Source organism: Chiloscyllium plagiosum, chromosome 42 (assembly GCF_004010195.1).
Source record: "Chiloscyllium plagiosum isolate BGI_BamShark_2017 chromosome 42, ASM401019v2, whole genome shotgun sequence".
In the NCBI taxonomy this organism is placed as follows: Eukaryota; Metazoa; Chordata; class Chondrichthyes; order Orectolobiformes; family Hemiscylliidae; genus Chiloscyllium; species Chiloscyllium plagiosum.
Window position 1 is genome coordinate 14,744,176 of NC_057751.1, and position 569 is coordinate 14,744,744.

At 56.8% G+C, this 569-nt stretch overlaps 1 protein-coding gene across 6 annotated transcripts in view; it reads right to left on the reverse strand.

Moving 5' to 3' along the window:
* The window catches only part of chmp7 (charged multivesicular body protein 7), a 17,536-nt gene that overhangs the window by 16,363 nt on the left and 604 nt on the right, over positions 1–569 (reverse strand). For all 6 annotated transcript variants that reach the window (XM_043681562.1, XM_043681563.1, XM_043681561.1 and 3 more), the window contains exon 2: positions 183–354. In XM_043681562.1, coding sequence (XP_043537497.1) covers positions 183–354 — 172 coding nt within the window. The remainder of the gene's footprint in view (positions 1–182; positions 355–569) is intronic.

Genomic DNA, 569 nt, shown 5'->3' on the forward strand with positions numbered 1-569 from the left:
CTGCACATCTTTGGACTGTGGGAGGAAACCGGAGCACCCGGAGGAAACCCACGCAGACACGGGGAGAACGTGCAAACTCCACACAGACAGTCGCCTGAGGCGGGAATTGAACCCGCGTCCCTGGCGCTGTGAGGCAGGTAAAAGGGAACAAAGGGCATGTCAAATCAAGGATGGGCTCTCACCTGAACGCGTTCGACAATAACGTAGGCTTCATCGGGGGAAACACTGCTGTTTCCCAGCAGAGAGGTCAGAGTCCACTTCAGCGGCTTAATCAGAAACAAGCCCACACCCCAGGCCAACCAGCCAGCATCAACACTCGCTGCAAAGCACGACTCCTTCTGAATCAGCCCTCGCCTTGCCAGTGGGGAGAGAGAGGGGGACAACACAGGGTTAAACACACACACACACACCCCGACGGCTTCGACCGAAATAATTCTCAAACAGCACAGACTGGCAACTGTTGCTTGTTGAGCGGGGACAGAGGGGCTTGGTGAGGGGAAAGGGTGGGCACTAAGGGGTCAAGGTGGTGAAGGATGGAGAGAGAGGGGGGTTTCAGGGTGGAGGGAAAG